Source organism: Phytophthora sojae, assembly GCF_000149755.1.
Source record: "Phytophthora sojae unplaced genomic scaffold PHYSOscaffold_6, whole genome shotgun sequence".
NCBI classification, from domain to species: Eukaryota; Oomycota; class Peronosporomycetes; order Peronosporales; family Peronosporaceae; genus Phytophthora; species Phytophthora sojae.
This window is the reverse complement of record NW_009258120.1, coordinates 1,319,747-1,334,406: the sequence shown is the minus strand read 5'-3', so window position 1 is coordinate 1,334,406 and position 14,660 is coordinate 1,319,747. Positions and strand designations below refer to the sequence as shown.

Below are 14,660 nucleotides of genomic sequence, written 5' to 3'. Positions count from 1 at the left end.
GGCTTGAAGGTCTATTCACTCAGAGACTGCATTGGAGAGTTCAAAAGTTGATAGACCGAGCATTTGAGGACCTACCGGAATATGGATATGGCGTTCGTATCTACATGCCTCAACATCAATCCTGACTGCGAAGGCAGGACGCACGCAACTACGAAGCCGAGCGCGGGGTGACAATGGGCTTTTTCATTAGTTCACTGGGACCTTCTTATCTTCATCAAAGCAGTTATAATACGAGAAGCGCTATCCTATCGAAACTATCCGCTATCAACAGTCAAAAGGGGGCAAAATATAAGGGAGAAGCAGTCGAGCCTTCTCCCCTGCTTACTAAATACCGATGGGATGCTTGGCCACTTCACCCGATCAGGGGGCAGCTCGGAAGGCGCAGCGCGAAGTCAGCTGCACATATACTACATCCGTGGCAGCATGCGCACGGGTGTGAGGGGATCAGGGAGGGCTCGGACAAATCTACACGGCGACGACGGGGGCGGCTTCCACAGGAGTGGCGGGCTCTGTCGAACTGCTAGCACTAGTTGCGGAGCTTGCAGCACAGCTAGCGGCTGTTGCAGCGACAAGCATGCAGTCTGACGACCCGGACACGTCCGAAGGTGACGTCCCCATCTCTAGCAGGTCGCAGCTCAGCGGCGAGTCGAACGAGTCCACGGCGTACGGCAGCTCGTTATTCTCGTCTGAGCTTTCGTCGTCGCCCAGGATGCAGTCCGACGCGTAGTCGATGCTAAGGTCGTCGTATGTGCGTGTGTTGATGGCGTCGTACGCGTCCATGTCCTCCATTGCGAAGCGCATCTCAGAGTCCACGATCATGTTGCGGCTGCTGCCTCCGAAGAAGAAGTCTTCGTCGCCGCTGTCGTCTACGTGCATAATGTCGTCGCCGTCCTCCTGCTGCATCATCATCTCCATGTCGCCGTCTTCCATAAGCGGCACCTCGCCCAGTCCGTACTGGTACATGAGGTCGTACTCGTTGGACTCCCACCGTTCCCGGTTGATACGGAGCGTCTCGCGCTCGACGTGGCTGATAATAGAGATGGAGTGGCCAGCGTTCTCGAGGATGTCTAGTCTCTCCTCGGGCTCCAGATAGCCCAGCTCCATGTACTCCTGGCGGTCTACGCGCTGCATCAGACGCTCGCTCTCGTACGTGTCCAGCGGGCGCTTGGTGCGGCGACGCACGTCTGCAGACATGCCGAGCTGCGGTAGCAAAGAGGGACAAGCACAAACATTAGATCTTTGCTGGAGCATCCCCCTCATTTAACACAGAGGGGACTTACCGGCACGCCCTCAGAGGATACCGTGGCGGTCCACATGGTGGGCTCGAACTCGACGACGTCGGCCACGTCGAACCGCACGCGCTTCGTGGTCGGCCGCTGGGCGTCCGCCGCTGCGGCCTCGGTCTCAGCTGCAACGTCGTCGGTCTGGGGCTTGGCGGTCTCTGCCACGGCGGAGTCGTCGTTGTTGTCCTCGTCGCACGGGGCCTCGCCCTGCGGCTCCTCCTCGACGAGCTTCTGCTTGAGGACGGTGGCCGGCTCCAGGGCGGGCGCGGGTGGCGCGGAGGCTTCAGCGAGCGGCGCCATGGTGGCGGTGTGGTATTGTGCTGTGGCCAGTTCCAGCGGCGTCCGTCTTTGCGCAGAGGTCCTTGGGACTTCCAGCGCAAAATGTATTGTGCGAAAGAAAGCCATTCTCTCTGCCTCTTCTCTGCGCTCCCACTCTGCAACGAACTAGATCGCATACCCTGTGAAATCGAATGTGATGAATGGGTAAAACCAAGTAGATTTACCTTTTGAGATAAAGTACCCTTCGATATACGACCCTTTTCTCCCGTTTTCGTGTTAAGTCAGCCACACTGTAGTCATGTCACAAATCGACCAATGAGAAACCGCTGAGAAGGCCAGCTTTTCAGCCAATGCGCGTTTATTATAGCCTTTGGGAGCCCGCACTGGGCATGTCTCCGGCTGCAGCCATCTTGCCGCTGCACCGCCTTCAAGGTATCCGCTGCGCGGCACTCGGCTCAGCTAACCAAGGAGCAATGCTGTTGAAGCCCATGCCATGGTGTTGTATCTGTTGCTCCCTGTCCGTTGAGCCGAGGCCAGTTTGGGGTCCAGCGTCCAGCGCCACCCCAAGCACTCCACGCCGCCACGATTTCAGCGCGGACGATCGCCAGGCTGCTATAGCTGCAGACCACACACATAGAGCGCGGTGGTTTCGCGGACTTGGTGGCGAGGTCTTAGCTGAAGGAGCAAAAAGCTCAGTTTACTGAAAAGCACGTGGCCGGTTACGACTATTTTCGCCGGGAGCAGCAGGAGTCAGAGCGAGTAGCCAGCGCCGCTTCAACTTGTCCGCTGTTGCGCCTCGCCGTCGACTTCCAGCACGAAGATCGCGTCCGACAGCACGTAGTATGGCTGCTGCATGTCCCCACGGCACAAGTAGGGCACGCGACTGAAGTGGCGCAGCTTGAAGCCCGCCGGCAACAGCACGTTGCGCAGCAGAAGGCTCGCCGCGACCTCGAAGGACGCGCCGTCCGCGCAGAGCCCACCGCGCATCGGCAGCTTCTCGGTTGGCGCCACGCGCTGTGTGCCCACCTCCACGAACGCGGAGAACGGCAGCACCACCGCCAGCAAAAAGAGACCGTTCTCCGTGTGCAGCATCTCGCGGATCTCTCTCAGCATGGTCAGCGGCTTGTCGGCGCGGTCGAGCACGTTGAGCATGCTGCAGTCCACGAGCAGCGATCCATCAGATTAGTCGTGACGAGCACGCAACGTTGCGCGTCAAAAAAAGGGTCGCGTCTAAGATCCCAACGCGGCGACGCACCTGATAATGTTGTAGGGCTTCCGCGACTGCACGAATTCGTGCTGCAGGTCGCACGTTTGTACGCTGTTGTAGCCCCGCGCGTTGAGGTGAGCCACCATGGGAGCCGACGCCTCGGTTGTGGTCACTTGGTCCACGAGCGAGGCCAGCGACGCCGTCACGTTTCCGTCTCCGGCTCCGATGTCAAGCAGCGATCCGCCACCTCCTGCCACAGGCACTTCGCGATGAAGAAGCTGCTGCACTTGGGCGCGCGAAAGCACGAACATCTGACCACCTACAATGTGCCGCGCAACGAATTAATGGAGACATGACCGTGAGCCGGGAGTCGTCCAGTGCGGTGCTGCAATGGGATGCAGCGTTGGTGTCGATCGGTGGTCTCACTTACGCCCTAGAATTCCGTTCGCGTCGGTGAGCGAGTAAAAGAGCCCGAGGATGGTGGAGCCCAGCGACTCCCACAAGCTTCCCCCAGTGCAGGTCTACAGCCAGTAGCGAGTGAATCACACCGCCGCGATGTACAGCACTGAGGGATAGTACATAACAATCGAGAATAAATACAGCGCTAACACGTACATCCAGGAATGCTTCAGTCTCTTGGTCGCAGTCCAGCTGCACAAACGCCGACCGTAGAGCGGGGTCTCTGCGGGACGATCGCAATATCTGTGAGTCACCGCTGGTGATAGGCAAGGTAAAACTACCACTAGAAGCGCGAGAGCATCTCACAGCAGCGTCGTGTCCACTCCGTAGTCCAGCCTTGGCCCGAAGTGCGGCGCGCGAGCGCGCTTCGTCGCCTCCCTCACCCACATCTTCATCTTCGATTTCGGGAAAATGATAGAATCTGACGGTATACAAACGCTAAAATATAAAAGTGTAGCCATCTCGACGGCGACCAAAGGCTGTCCTCATGGACATAAGACTATCCTCAACATCTGAAGGAACGTTGATTCATTCATACTAGCAAAATTTCATTCCAAGTTACAGGTCGAGGTCGATTTCGCACGGGTCTGCGGGTGCCGCCGACTCGGCTTCTGTTGCTACTGCCGCCGAGCTGACATTAGTGCTATCGCTGGGGGTGGCGGCGTCGGTCTCCATTGGTTTCACATCGTCATCGTTCTCTTCGTCGTCGTCGTCTTCGTCCAGGTCAATTTCGTTGGGGTCCTCGACCGCCGCCGCAGTCGTGCCACCGCTGACGAACGGCGCAGTCGCGACGTGCGGGAGCTTGAGCAGCTCCAGCAGAAGATCTGTTTGAGGATTACCGGTCACGAGGACGGGTCCTTCCTCTTCGCCGTGACCTGGTGCTGTCTTGACAAAGTCGGTGATCCACTCACCTTCGGCCTTGTCGAGCTTCTTCTCCGCGATAAACTCCTGCAGGCGCTGCTTCACCCACGCAATATCCTTGTCCTCGATTTTCATCTCTTCCTGGGGCACGCGCGGCGCAAACTTGTTGGACGAGGCCAGGTGGTGCGTGGCGCGCAGAATTGCGAGCCATTCCAGGTCGAACATGATCTTAGGCGGCGGTCTCGAGCTCGGGCTCCGGCTTGTGTCATCTGGCTTCTCTTCCTGGGTATCGTCTTGCTTGTCTCCGTTCGTCGCCGGTGCAATCACTGCTTCGTTCTTCTGTTCTTCGGCCGACGAAGCTTCTACGATAGTGGCGGAAGTGGCTAAGTCCAAGATTTGCATGAACTCGCGGCGCGGGAGGCACTTGTCGAGGGCCAGAAATTTGGTCGTTGCCGGCTGCGACGGAGGCTTTGGTGCTGCCTCTTGCTCTTCCTTATCGTCCGCCTTCGCTAGCTCAGCACTGTCACCATTGGTTGATGCATGGACTGCGTCGGTTGTTTGCTCCGGGTGCACAACGATGGCGGCAAACTTCACGTGCAGGTGCGCGGCGAACCAGTGCTGCGGACGCAACTGGTACAGTAGAAACTCGCCCGCAGGACTGCCCAGCGTGTTGGTCCTGATCTCCTGCTCGAAGAATGGCTTGCGCCGCAGCAACTGGGGCACGTTGCCGTGCTGCTCGATTCCGCGCGGCCAGTCGTGCGACAGGAACGCCCCCAGAGGAGTCTTGTCCACCTGCTGCACGTGAGAGAGCTGGAAGACCTCGAGCTCGCGCACGTGGTACACGCTTCGCATGGTGTTGTTGTCGAAAGGCATCGACTCGAAGCGTCCGGCCGTGTAGTGCTGCTGCTTGTAGATGCCCGAGAGTCCAGCGATGCGCAGCCCCGCCACGTTGATGACGCCCGCTGCGCCCAGGTAGAACATGTTGGGGGCCACCCAACCTCCGTAGTGCAGCTCCTGCAGGTAGCCCGAGGCTTCGTGGTTGCCGCCGACGAACACGGTGAGCACGGGCGCCGTCTTCTCCTGCTTGTAGTAGCGGTGGAAGGCGTGCAGCGCGCGGTACTTGGGCGGACACGCCAGCGTGTCCAGGTCGCGCATGTTGCGCATGCACTCGAAGTCGCCGCAGCACAGCAGCAGCTCCACGGGGTGCTCCGGGTCCATCTCGTTGACGAAGTTGATGGTCGCGTAGATGTCGTCCAGCAGCCCGTGGGCGCAGCCCACCACCGCGACGCGCACCATGGTGATGCCAATGATACCGGAGCTCCTCGCGGATTGGGTGGATTTGGGTGGTAGTAATACGGGTAGTAAATCACGCGAGATTATTAATACCGTTGTCACTACTGCTACTACATTATCAGTGATGCGTTATCACTGTAAACATGTTCACAATGCACGGAAAATGCTATTGCTATGCAGTTTCTCTGGCAACGCTCCATTCGACGTAGAAGACTTTCGCGTGTCGAGTTAGCTATTAGCGTATACCAGTGTGGAAGCGAGCTATTTCAGCTGTGTGTGGTAGCGAGGTATTTCAGCTTTACCTTAAGCTATTGTACGCTTTCAAATTGCAAGAGTGGTCGAGCCACGAGGTCTGACACAATGCACCTTAAAAAGTTGTTATACTAAGTAGTTATTTTTGCGTAGATTCTGAAATGGGGTCATATTTGAACACATGGTCTCGGAAGTAGGTCCAAACGATCAGTTCTCCAGAGAGCACTCGGCTCATGCTCGAGATGGGACGACGTCTACGCCCATGCCCACAGTCATGTGGGGTATTGGCTGGACTGAAACCACGTCGAGAACTCCTTGAAATTTCCAACCTTTAAGCTATTATATAGCTGTCTCCGAGAAACTTAGCAGCACTGGTGAATTGAGACGACCGCCGACAAGGTCATAGTCATTAGCGAACTACGTTTTTAGCGACAACAACAACGTACTTCACTGAAAACTGAGAACTTGATAATATTAGAAATTGCGATTTTGTTTTGCGCCGTCTCGACATTTTCAAAATATTTTGTTGTAAAGAGGAACGCACCTAGTTCGTGCTAAGTTTCGAGTCTCAAGTCGAAAATCACTACGACCACTGACCATGGTAAGTCTGTTTTATCGTCTAGTCCATTTTAAGTTGTCCCCTAGTCGGTACGTCCATGGAGACTATCCATAAACTTGCGCCATCGTTCTGCTCTTTCTATCAATCGCGCGTTGAACATTTTGCATTCGTGGAGTTTATTGGTCAATGTGCATGCACCCAGAATTCCATACAAAACGGTAGGTTTGCTCGGCGTTTCCACTTTTATCAATATTACTGGCGCATAACAACACAACTACTAGTAGTTTGATTCTACAATTCTGACGCTTGTCACTTGTGTTCCTCTTGCGATGGAGTGGTGCGCTCAAGCCAACTCTATCTGTTTTGTGTCGAAAAACGTACTAATACTTTGTATCAGTAGTACTACAGTATTTAATAGTAGTATGGTAGCAGTAAAGATACTATCTCAAGTATGAGATACTATTCTGGTCACAACACGATGTTATTCATAACCCTTTTGAAATGAAGTTGTAGTAGACTGCGCTCAGCCTGATGTTTCCGCTGTGGGGCTCTGCGGCCATTGCTAGTGAGCCGACGAGCACCGCATATTGTGACAATGGCAATGGCGCTGGTGCCGACGATCTACTTGCGCAACGAAGTCAACATCGCCTGGTGTATCTGCAATTAGCCCAGCGTTTCGGGCGGAATTTTGCCCCAGGATACTTCAGTTTTCCGCAATGCGCCTATTCCGTCTGTGCTGAGGCACACGGATACCTTGGAGATACCTCCTGTTTTGGTGTTGTGTTTTGCTGGCAACGAGACGCAGAGAACCGCGAACACACTTCAGTGCTGCAGCGTGAAGCTCACGAAGCGGTGGTCCTGCGTCTTTTGAGGCGCTCCTTGCTAGTGTTGGTAGGCAATCGATTACCTCTTGGCAAGAATGCAAAGACCGTCTTTGTGTGACGAACCATCATCAGGCATGAATGATTTCCCTCTCTTCTGCAGTTTTCCGAGCACATTTTCACCTGTAAAGGCCACTAACTATGGGAGCAACCGATTCAGTAGTCCGAACCTGGCCCTTTTGCAAGCATGCAACCCCGAGATAGGCAGTATCAGAGACCTTGAAGTTCAGTGCGCGCGGCTAGGCGAAAATGTTCTTCGCTAAAAGCAGCGCCCCCATTGGTCGAAAGCGCCTTCCAATCCGTCATGATTTATCTTATCCGTAGCAAATTAGGCTAAATCGGGCTCCGATAGGACGCGCGGAAAAACACGTAGAAGCGCGCCCTCTTTGAAGCGCGCGCGGGCGCCGCTTGAAGCTCTAGCGCGACCATATCGCAATTCGCTTCAAGGCCCGCAAGTAGAAGCAGAGACCGACTGAGCAACAGATCTACAGAGATGGTGTCCTCGCCGCTGCCCTCGTCGACGCTGGACGCGCTGGCGCCGCCCTTCTATCCGTCCATGACGTGGTACCCGGAGATCACGGACGACTACTACCTGGAGCGCCCGCACTCGCCCGGCAAGTCGGGCTTCGTGATCGCCGACCCCGTGGAGCCCGTGCAGGAGATCCCCGACGAGGAGCTGTTCGACCCGGCGTTCTACCCGCTGACGGCCTCGGAGATGCTGGAGCTGGAGCAGGTGGACGAGATCAACGAGATCCTGGCCGAGCTGGACCTGATGGAGAACCACCAGGAGCTGCACTACAAGCTCAGCGAGAAGACGCGCGAGCTGCGCTCCAGCTCGGACGTGGACGCCGAGATCTACAGCATGATGGCCAAGGCCGCCAAGGCCAAGAGCTTCTCCGCCTCCAAGCAAGCCGTGCATCTGCACAAGAAGAACAGCTTCCACGCCAAGAGGAACATGCGCTCGTCGCTGCACCAGCCCCGCTCGGTGAAGTAGAGCCGTCCACACGTCGACCACCTTTTGACGTGCGGCGGCACTGTTACAACGCAACGGAGTGAGTGAGCAACGCGACGAGCGGCCGCAGTGTCTGGACAGATCAAGGCACCCGCGGCCGGCCCCATCCAGAACAAAAAATACGGAAGAAACTCGCGCTCCATCTGACTCAAACGAAAACAACAAGAACAACAACAAGACCAGCTAGCCAGACCTAACGCGTGCGCCCGCCATTGGTACGACGTACGCGAGCTCTGGCGACACAACTACAACTCATACAACCAGCGGACAACTCGTGCTACGGAAATGTCAGCAAGAAAAAATACCAAGTAGCAAGAAAATAGTTAGGACGAGAGAAGAAGAAGCACGGCATGAAGACGAGCAATGAGCGAGGGAGCGGCGCGACGATGGGACTGGGACTCGAGCTCCTGCGACCAATGGCATCCGATTGAAGGCAAGCCGACCCGAAGCAGAACTCCAAGGGACTCTCCACCCACCCCATCGCCGACGTCCGTGAAAGCGGCGTTTACTGTGAATCACGCAGTACGAGAATGTACCAATATCCCAGAAAAATTATAACTATATGTAAGATGGAGCGAGTTTTTCAAACAAACGGCGCGGGTTGTATTGCATTGATTCAGCTTTCTGTGCGAGCCAACTCAGACGTGCTCAAGCGCTCGATGCGACGTTAAGACTCGCCAACGTTTCAAGACTCGATGGTGCAGACCAACGCAAAGCAATCGCGCGACGATCTTCAGAGCCCAAGCTTCTGATACGATCGAGGTTGATCTCCTCCGCGTAACTCTTCATCGCCGATTCGTTGTCCAGATAGGTTTCAAGCAGTTCACCCCTTCCAATTTCGCTGGTCCCTGTCGCTAATTGGGATTGACATTGAAGATCAGGAGCGCTCATCCGGCGACGACGACATTGACCAAGACGGCGCCGGACCATGCGGAGGAATTGCATCAGTGAGTTTGCTGCCATGTTGTGCAGTGAGGTGGTGATGATCTCAAAAACGATGAAAGGATGTGATTTGGATGGACTCGTGGATGCAGCCAGGTTACTTCAGGTCACCATTGGATGGATGGAACAAGTTGATATCACTCATTTTATTTAATGCGCAAGGGCAGCTCAGTCTTCACCTCCTCTGCGTAAGCTACGCAGCCGGAAGAGTGTACACGGTGACATCAAGCGAGCCCTTGATCGCCAGAGTGAACCGTACGTGACATCGAATGGGTCGTCCACCGTCTTGAGGTCGAAGCGGCTGAAGAGCACGGCGGTGGCGATGCGCATCTCCAGCAGAGCGAAGCGCATGCCGACGCACTGGCGAGACCCGAGATCAACGTGCCGAACTTGAACGGCGACACCATCTTGACCTTGCCGGTCTCAGCGTCGATCCAGCGCTCGGGCTTGTACACCGAAGCGTCCTCGCCCCACACACTCGTCATTCGAGCGGTACACCCAGCCGGCACGAACGTTCCATCGCTCAGTGTGACCGACTTGTTGGGCACACGGGTGGTCGCGATAGCGTGCAGACGGAGGCTCTCCTTGACTACCGCCTCCAAATTCGGCATGTCCTTCAAGTCGTCCATGGTTGGGATGTCGATCTCACCCGTTACGAGTCCCGGGAGCTTCTCGTTGATCTCCTTGCGTAGCTTGGTCAGCACGTCCGGGTACCGGTTCAGGTTGACCAGAATCCACGCCAAGCTGAAGTCGGTAGTGTCCTTGCCGGCAAGCAAAAGTTCATGCCACATCCGTGTCGCTGCTGAGAAGCATGAGCACGTCCTTCTTGTCTTTCTTCGACTTGTCCTTCTACATCGACTTACTCATCACCCGGTGCGTCAGCTCGTGCACGATCGCGCAGGCTTGCTTGAGCTTGTGTTCATCTCCGATGTTCAGGAACCGCTTCAGCTTCCACACCCACGTGGGCGACAGCAGCCGCGAGCCCAGCATTTCTGCCATCACATCCACAGCCTCGTTGAAAGGGTGGTCGTTCTCAGCGTCCGCCAGCCCGTTCAGGTCGACGCTGAACGCGATCTTGGTGAACGTGTCGCCCGAAAACGTCCCGATCACAGAATTATCGTCCTCCGTTGGCTTACGCTTGTAGACTACAAGTTGTAGTAGGTGATATCTAATCCTTCAGAGACGTAAACCTCGTGAAAGACAAATCGTTTCAGCAAATGAAGACGAAGTTTGTAGTTTTCAACATCTTCTTGCACGATTTGGCTTGTTCTCGATCACTACAAATGTTGTATCAACCATAGCTGTACGCATGTCGTCAATTATTCGGCCAGTTAATTCTACCAGCCGAGTTAAGTGTTCGACTTCGTATTCATTCATTGCTTCATCGGGCTCCCAGCTATCTTCAGGAAGGAGTTCCTCGTCAAAGTCGAGACGATCCCACTCGGCTAAGTCGGCTACTAGCCTAGTCGTCGGCCGCTCGCTGAGTCCCGTGACCGCTTTCAGACGTGACACATGTATCACAGGGTAAAAACGGTATCCGCTCTTGTCCGGGAGCTCGAGCTCGTAGGCAAACTCCTCCACCTTCTTCTTCACTCGGAATGGCCCATGCCATCGATGTGCTAACTTCTTGGTCAAGCCAGGTCTGACTCGTTCCATGAACAACCAAACTTGGTCACCTTCCTTGAATAGTGACTTCCTCGACTCGGCTAACTCGTCACCTTCCTCAGTCGACTCGGCTGCTCCCTCGGGTGAGTTCGCTGGGGTATCCGTCCCTTCCTCCCCGGCTGGGACAGCTCTCCGCTCGACTCGGCTGAGTCCGTCATTGTGTTCCTTCGCTCTCCGTTTCTTCTCCTTCAACTGGAACTCGGCCGTAAGCTTCAAAGCCACCTCTCTCTGTCGGTTTGCTTCCCTGCGCCATTCGGCTGCCCCCGTTGAGTCAGCTGAGTTGCCCCTGCCGAGCCTGACTGACTCGGTCATCGCCTTGAGTGTAGACCGAGCGTCCCATCCGTGTACCAGGTCTCCCGCCGAGTCGAGTCTCTCGAATTGTTGATGGCATGGACGAGCTTCTCGGCTACATCATCCCAGTCGGCTTGGAGAGGGTCTTCCACGCACACACGCACAGTCTGGATCATGGTCTTCACTGAGCGTTCTTGCTGACCGTTGGCTTGTGGTCGGTAACTCAGCGTCGCTCTCGACTTGGACTGCATCATCTCCGAGAACTTCTGGAACACTTCACTCATGAACCGGGGATCTCTGTCGTGGCGTACCAGTGATGGAGCTCCAAACCTCCGGAACACGTTCTCTTCGAAGGCCTTCGCTACCTCAAGTGCCCCAGTCTCACTCATTGCCTTAGCAATCACGAACCCGGTGAAGTGGTCTAGAAACAACAGGAGTGCAGTGTTGCCCCGCCGAGTCTTCGGCAGTGGTATGACAAAGTCCATCGATACCACGTTGAAGTCGCTCAGACACTACGTTGCCAGGTGAATAGCCCTTCAGGTGTGGTTTGCTCTTACTGGTACTGCAGTCTTCGCACGCTTGGACATGTTTGACCACGTCTGCGTACAACCCAATCCAGTAGTAGTCGGCTCTGACCCTGTGGTATGTCCGCACAATCCCGTGGTGGCCTCCCTCGATGGAGTTGTGGCAGTTCTGCAGGACCTCGTCTATCATGGTCGTCGGAACCACCAGTCGAAGGGATAAGCCTAGTTCGCCGAGTTCGCCAGGTGGTCTGGCCTTGCCTTGTCGGTACAATAGCCCGTCTTCGCTGAGCACAAACTCGTCGGCAACTTTCCCAGCGTTGTGAGCTCGGCGATGTGTGAGCTGCGCATAATCCCCTCTCTGGTAGGTCTTCAAGTCGGCCCATCGTTGTTCCTCGTCTTGAGCTCTTGCTATTCGCAGGCGGCGCTCAGCTTGGACCACTACCGGATCGATGTCCATGGCGTTGGGCTCCCGGGCTTCTCCGAGCTCGGCTACCAGCTCAGCTGGGTTAGCTGGTGGTGCTGCGCTACCGAACTCGGCTTCTCCCGTCACCCGCTGTCTAGCAGGCGGAGGTCGGCTATCTCGTTCAAAGTCATTACGTTCCGCTTCCTCATCCATAGCTGGGTCCGGGACTGGGTGTTCTGCCGCTTCGTCTTCGAAACGGACTCGGCGGACTTGACTCCTTGTCACGGCAGCCATCTCAACACCCTCGGCCGGGGCTGCAGCCGAGTCCGTGTCCACGTACAGGACCTCAGAGATCCTGTTTAGGGTCTTCAACTCGGCTTTCCGTCCGGCGCTTAGCACGACCTTTCCTTTCCTGCTTTGGTTTCCAGTGCTTCGGTCGCTAAAGAGTCAGCAGCCGAGTTGTAGAGACGCACTACGTGGAGGTAGCGAACTGAATTCAGCTTGCTGACCAATTTCTTGTGGCGTGCTAACTCGGCTTGCAATGCATCCTTCTTACACGCGATCACCCCCTTGGATTGCTGGATCGCAAGCCGAGAGTCGCCCACGATGATCAAATCCGTCACCCCGCGCTCAATGGCCGAGGTCACCCCATTGTTCATGCCGGTGTACTCGGCTATATTCACCGTGGTCGATGGGAGGTGCGCGCTCGCAGCGATCTCAATGTTCCAGTGTGGCAGACGCCACAGGATCTAAGAACAACTCCCGAACCCGCCGTGTTTAGCAGTCTTCGCCGATCCGTCAAACGACAGGACGTGTCCCTTGAAGTCTCGGGGCACATGCGGATACAGCAATTCTGGGTCCATGCGGACCACAGCCGAGTTCTTGGACGGTGGAGTGACATGCGTTAGTAGCTCGTCCAATCCCACTGCCGGCGTGATGGACGCTTGGAGCAACTGGGCGAAATCCGTGTCCCGTTCGCGGACCCGCTTGACCTTTAGGTGGAACGGTGATAGCAGTACCGCAAAGCTGACTGCTCTGCCGTAGAGAGACTTCGACTGGAACACCCATTCGAGAGTCGAGTAGCGGGTGTAAACATGGATGGTCTTCCCGGCGAGCAACGTGGGGCACACCTTGATGAGCTGTAGCAAGGCGAGAACTTCTTTCTCGGCGGGATGGTAGCCGAGTTCATTATCCTTGAGGACTCGGCCGCAGAACCGCGCTGGATGGAGCTTCCCGTCGTGGAGCTGCATCAGCGTGCTACTCAGAGCTCACTCATTGGCGAATTGCATAACGTGGACGTCCTCAGCCGAGTTGAAGTGGCGGAGTATGGGTGCGTCGACTACCTGCTGTTTTAACTCGGCGAACGCCGCTTTTGCGGCCGTCAGATCACCGCCGGGTCCGAAATCTTAGTCCTTCAGCTGATAGAGGACCGCCCCATATACATCCAGGTTTGGATGAACCGGCCGTAGTAGTTCAGCACTCCTAAGAATGCTTGTATCGCCTTCTTCGTCGTCGGGAACGGTAGCCCGGCTATCGCCAGCATCTTTTTCTGGTCGGTTTGGATTCCAACCGAGGTCACCCCATGTGACAGGAAGTCGACTTTAGGTTGGACGAAGATGCTTTTCGGGAAGCTGGCGCTGATGCGGCATTTAGTGAAGCGTTGCAGCAATCGGTCAAGCGTCCCCAAGCAATCGTCGAACGTCCTCCCACCGAAGCAGATATCGTCCACAAACGATCGCCGGTCGAAAACCGGTGCAAGGCACGATTCATCAGGTTCACCCGTCCGGAACATGTCGGCTTCTGGGCTGTTAATGAATTCTTCCAATGGGTCAAACTCAGCTTGAGCTCGGCGGTCGGCCTCAAACTTGGTCTGGCCACTGGCTTCAAAGTCGATGTCGGCTGCGAGCCGTTTCCACTGAGCTTCTGAGGCGGCTTCCGCTTGTTCGATGCGCTTGGCGAACACCTTCCAGCCGCCCTTGGGTTGTACGTAACCCCACAGAGCGTTGTCAATAAGGCGCTGGTAGATCATTGGGGCATTCTTTAATCCGAAGGGCATCCGCAGCCACTCGAAGTGGCCAAGCGCGCAAACAAAAGCCGAGATCCAACGCGCCCGTCGAGTCATCATGACCGCCCAGAAACCGCTAGCAGCATCCAAAGAGCAGAACCATAGGTACGCTTCCAACTCCGTGAGGAGATCGTCCACTAGCGGCATGGCATACTCCATGAGCAACGTAATCGCGTTTACCAGCTTGTAGTCGATATACAACCGAATGTCGAGCCCATTCTTCTTTAGGACAATCACGATGGGTGATGTCCATGAGTTGTTCGAGAAGACAATTAGCCGAGCCCGTAACAGCGCCTTGAGCAGCTCGTACAACTTGCCGAGATGCTTCAGCGGAACTCGGCGGGCTCGTTGGCGGATTGGCGGATGCCCCTGTACGTCGATGTCACACACTACGCCGTAGGTAGGGCATTACCACTGGAGATCATGATCTTTTCATGGCTCTTCAATACTTCCACCAGCCGAGTAGACTGTGGCCGAGTGTGCGCCGAGCTCCGAACGTTTGGCGCTTCATAGTCGAGTGGCGTCGACACCGCTTCAGTCAGATCGGGCAGGAACGCCAACTCGCGAGCATAGTCTTCGAGCTCCAAGTTCGTTGCTTGGTGCTCGAACTCGGCTGAGTCTCCCGCCGAGTCGCCTCGGTCATCTGTCTCTTCCTCGTACTTGGCTGCCAGAAGGTAACGTAAG

General features: G+C 55.8%; 5 protein-coding genes across 5 annotated transcripts; 1 reads left to right on the top strand and 4 right to left on the bottom strand.

Moving 5' to 3' along the window:
* Positions 1–179: 179 nt before the first annotated feature.
* Positions 180–1,583, bottom strand: PHYSODRAFT_562003 (hypothetical protein; the record flags this gene model as incomplete). The annotated part of the gene is made up of 2 exons (XM_009532355.1): positions 180–1,200; positions 1,281–1,583. 2 exons carry the CDS (start codon positions 1,581–1,583, stop codon positions 466–468), a joined length of 1,038 nt encoding a protein of 345 aa, XP_009530650.1. The 3' UTR covers positions 180–465.
* Positions 1,584–2,336: 753 nt separating this feature from the next.
* PHYSODRAFT_346961 (hypothetical protein) lies at positions 2,337–3,623 on the bottom strand (the record flags this gene model as incomplete). Its single annotated transcript, XM_009532354.1, has 5 exons — positions 2,337–2,715; positions 2,818–3,088; positions 3,200–3,290; positions 3,385–3,451; positions 3,535–3,623. 5 exons carry the CDS (start codon positions 3,621–3,623, stop codon positions 2,337–2,339), a joined length of 897 nt encoding a protein of 298 aa, XP_009530649.1.
* A 138-nt stretch (positions 3,624–3,761) lies between these two features.
* Positions 3,762–5,385, bottom strand: PHYSODRAFT_361188 (hypothetical protein; the record flags this gene model as incomplete). Its single annotated transcript, XM_009532353.1, has 1 exon — positions 3,762–5,385. The coding sequence occupies one exon, from the start codon at positions 5,383–5,385 to the stop codon at positions 3,787–3,789; it is 1,599 nt and encodes a 532-aa protein (XP_009530648.1). The 3' UTR covers positions 3,762–3,786.
* Positions 5,386–7,516: 2,131 nt separating this feature from the next.
* Positions 7,517–8,671, top strand: PHYSODRAFT_354955 (hypothetical protein). The gene has a single exon (XM_009532352.1). It carries the CDS (start codon positions 7,568–7,570, stop codon positions 8,066–8,068), a length of 501 nt encoding a protein of 166 aa, XP_009530647.1. The 5' UTR covers positions 7,517–7,567; the 3' UTR covers positions 8,069–8,671.
* Positions 8,672–9,196: 525 nt separating this feature from the next.
* On the bottom strand, positions 9,197–10,027 carry PHYSODRAFT_302922 (hypothetical protein; the record flags this gene model as incomplete). The annotated part of the gene is made up of 4 exons (XM_009532351.1): positions 9,197–9,221; positions 9,288–9,388; positions 9,433–9,827; positions 9,892–10,027. The coding sequence occupies 4 exons, from the start codon at positions 10,025–10,027 to the stop codon at positions 9,197–9,199; spliced, it is 657 nt and encodes a 218-aa protein (XP_009530646.1).
* Between the last annotated feature and the right edge of the window lie 4,633 nt (positions 10,028–14,660).

Bases quoted from the DNA above. Each gene is read 5' to 3' on its own strand.
- PHYSODRAFT_354955 (XM_009532352.1), top strand. From the start codon at position 7,568: ATGGTGTCCTCGCCGCTGCCCTCGTCGACGCTGGACGCGCTGGCGCCG.